Source organism: Mandrillus leucophaeus, unplaced genomic scaffold (genome assembly GCF_000951045.1).
Source record: "Mandrillus leucophaeus isolate KB7577 unplaced genomic scaffold, Mleu.le_1.0 Scaffold212, whole genome shotgun sequence".
In the NCBI taxonomy this organism is placed as follows: Eukaryota; Metazoa; Chordata; class Mammalia; order Primates; family Cercopithecidae; genus Mandrillus; species Mandrillus leucophaeus.
In genome coordinates this window covers 1787297-1790964 of record NW_012102166.1, presented here as the reverse complement: position 1 = coordinate 1790964, position 3668 = coordinate 1787297, and the positions used below count along the sequence as shown (strand labels likewise).

General features: G+C 45.7%; 1 protein-coding gene across 1 annotated transcript in view; it reads right to left on the bottom strand.

The window, feature by feature from the left end:
• Positions 1–3111: 3111 nt before the first annotated feature.
• Positions 3112–3668, bottom strand: part of GLTPD2 (glycolipid transfer protein domain containing 2) — a 2025-nt gene continuing 1468 nt past the window's right edge. Inside the window, 1 exon segment of the mRNA XM_011980463.1 lies at positions 3112–3183. Coding sequence (XP_011835853.1) covers positions 3112–3183 — 72 coding nt within the window.

Sequence of the window (3668 nt, the reverse complement as noted above, 5' to 3'; positions counted from 1 at the left end):
GGTCTCGATCTCCTGACCTCGTGATCCGCCCGTCTCGGCCTCCCAAAGTGCTGGGATTACAGGCTTGAGCCACCGCGCCCGGCTGTTTTTTTTTTTCTATTGTTGAGTTGTAAGAGTCCTTTTTAATATTCTAGGTACTAGAAATTTATCAGATACATGATTTGAAAATATTTTCTCCCATTGGATTGTCTTTTCATGTCCTTCATTGGTGTTTTTTGAAGCATGAAAGTTTATAGTGCTGGCTCTTACATTTTTAGGTCTGTGGTCCATTTTGAGTTAATTTTTGTATGTGATGTGAAGTAGAAGTCCAAATCCATTCTTTTGCATATGGATAGCTAGTTGGTTGTTCCGGCACCATTTGTTGAAAAGACTGTCTCCCCATTGAATGATCTTGGCACTCTTGTTAAAAATCAATTGACCATACATATATGGACTTATTTCTGGATTCTTAGTTTTGTTTCATTGATCTATATGTCTGTCCTTATACCAGTATCATATTGTCTCTATTACTATAGTTTTGTAGTATATCTTTCTTTCTTTCCTTCCTTCCCTTCCTTCCTTCCTTCCTTCCTTCCTTCCTTCCTTCCTTTTCTGTCTGTCTGTCTGTCTGTCTGTCTGTCTGTCTGTTTATTTTTTTGACAGAGTCTCGCTCTGTTGCCCAGGCTGGAGAGCAGTGGCGTGATCTCGGCTCACTGCCACCTCCGCCTCCCAGGTTCAAGCAATTCTCCTGCCTCAGCCTCCCGAGTAGCTGGGACTACAGGCGCCTGCCGCCATGCCTGGCTAATTTTTGTAATTTTAGTAGAGACAGGGTTTCACCATATTTGCCAGGCTGGTCTGGAACTCCTCACCTAGTGATCTGTCTACTTCGGCCTCCCAAAGTGCGGGGATTACAGGCGTGAGCCACCGTGCCCGGCCTGTAGTACTTTTTTTCAAAATTGAGGTTAGGCCAGGCGTGGTGGCTCAAGCCTGTATTCCCAGCACTTTGGGAGGCCAAGACGGGCAGATCACGAGGTCAGGAGATGGAGACCATCCTGGCTAACACAGTGAAACCCCCATCTCTACTAAAAAATACAAAAAAACTTTTTCCTCCTTTTCAAGATTATTTTGCCTTTTCTGGATCCTTTGCATCTCCATTGGGATTTTAGGATTAGCTGTCCATTTCTGCAGAAAAGGCTGTTGGAATTTTGTTAGGGATTGTACTGAATCAATTTGTGGAGTATTGCCATCTTAAAATGTCTTCTTTTCATAACCTTTTTTTTTTTTTCATTTATTCAGGTCTTCCTTAATTTCTTTTAACAGTGTTTATAGTTTTCGATATGTAGGTCTTGCGTTTCTTTGGTTAAATTTGTTCCCAAGTATTTTATTCTTTTTGATGCTATTATAAGTGATGTTGTCTTCTTAATTTCATTTTTGGATTGTTCATTGCTAGTACATAGAAATACAACTGATTTTGGTTTTGATATTGTATCCTGCAACTTCATTGAACCATTTATTAGTTCTTTTTTGTTTTTCGTTTTTGAGACAGAGTCTTACTCTGTTGCCCAGGCTGGAGTGCAGTGGTGCGATCCCAGCTCACCGCAACCTCTGCCTCCTGGGTTCAAGCAGTTCTCCTGTGCACACCACCATGCCCGGCTAATTTTTGTATTTTTAGTAGAGACGGAGTTTCATCATGTTGGTCAGGCTGATCTCGATCTCCTGACCTCGTGATCTGCCCGCTTCAGCCTCCCAAAGTGTTGGGATTACAGGCATGAGCCACTGCGCCGGGTCATTTATTAGTTCTAATAGTTTGTGTCTATATTCTTTGGGGTTTTCTTATATAAACCATCATATCATCTGTAAATGGAGATAGTTTTATCTCTTCGTTTCCAATCTGGATGCCTTTTATTTCATTATCTTGCCCAGTTGCTCTGGCGAGTTACTTCAGTACCATGTTGAATAGATTGGCAAAAGCAGACATCTTTGTCTTGTTTCTCATTTTAGGGGAAAAACTTAGGGAAACGTCTTTCATCATTGACAGTGCTGTTAGCTTGGTTTTTCATAGATGCCTAGGCAGGGGAAGTTCCCTTCTAGTCCTAATTTGTTGATTGTTTTTGTTTTCTGTTTTTTTTGTGTTTTTTTTTTGTTTGTTTTGTTTTTTGTTTTTTGAGACAGAGTCTTGCTCTGTTGCCCAGGCTGGAGTGCAGTGGCGCGATCTTGGCTCACTGCAGCCTCTGCCTCTCAGGTTCCAGCGATTGTCCTCCCAAAGTGTTGGGATTACAGGCACATGCCACTGTGCCTGGCTAATTTTTGTATATATATATATTTTTGAGATGGAGCCTTGCTCTGTCACCCAGGCTGGAGTGCAGTGGCGCCATCTCTGCTCATTGCAAGCTCTGCCTCCCGGGTTCACACCATTCTCCTGCCTCAGCCTCCCAAGTAGCTGGGACTACAGGTGCCCACCAGCATACCTGGCTAATTTTTTGTATTATTAGTAGAGACGGGGTTTCATCATGTTAGCCAGGATGGTCTCGACCTCCTGACCTTGTGATCCGCCCCCACCTTGGCCTCCCAAAGTGCTGGGATTACAGGCGTGAGCCACCCCGCCCGGCCTCATTTTTGTATTTTTAGTAGAGACAGGGTTTCACCATGTTGGCCAGGCTGGTCTTGAACTGCTGACCTCAGGTGATCCACTCGCCTCAGCCTCCCAAAGTGCTGAGATTACAGGCCTGAGCCACTGCCCCGACTGTTGATTGTTATTTATTTATTTATTTATTTGAGAAGGAGTCTCGCTCCCATCGCACAGGCTGCAATGCAGTGGACGTCTCAAAAAACAAACAAACAAACAAACAAAAAAACCCAGAAGGGTCTGGATGATGAGGTTTTTAGTCTGAGGACCTGGAAGAATGAAAGTGTCATTCGCTGAGCCAGCAAAGTCTATGCAGGGAGAATTTTGGTGGAGAGGGCGTATTGGAGCTTAGTGTTGGACATGGTAGGTTTGCTATGACTAAGTGACATCCAAGTGGAAATACCTAATAGGCAATCGTATACGTAGGATTCTGGAGTCCGGGAGAAAGTGGATTGAAGTGGTGATTTGGGAGTTATCAGTGTATGAAATGGCGGGGTCTTTCATGTTCAGTGCGGGAGTGGCCGTGTGGCGCTGAGCAGTTGCTTGGTGTGAGGCATGACGCACATGCTCTTGGGTAGCTGAAGGGTGAGGGTGCCATTTATTCACAGAGACAGGGAACACAGGAGAAAGTGCAGTTCTTGGGGGGATGGTGGTGGGACTAGTGTTGGACGTACTGCATTTGCAGTGTCTGTGGAGTGTGCAGGATGCTTGCTGTATACTTGGCTGCACAGGGGTGAAGCTCAGGGAGAAGTCTGAGCTGGAGACTCAGCGTGTGGTTGGCAACCAAAGCCACGGGAGTGACTGCGATAGGCCGGGGAAGCGTGGGTCTCTCGGCTGCCGGGAACAGAGATGACACATCTTCTCACATTCGTTTTTTATTTCCCTTAAGCGCCTGTCGTCATCACACAAAACGCCCTACGTCGATGCTGCCAAGTACTTTTTATTCCTCACAGCTCCTGCCGTCTTTCCGAGACTGCGGACAGAGGGAGCTCAACGCCATTCCCTACCGGGGGCAGCCCTCGCCGCCGCGACGTCACGGATGAGGCGGGATACGGAGGCGGCC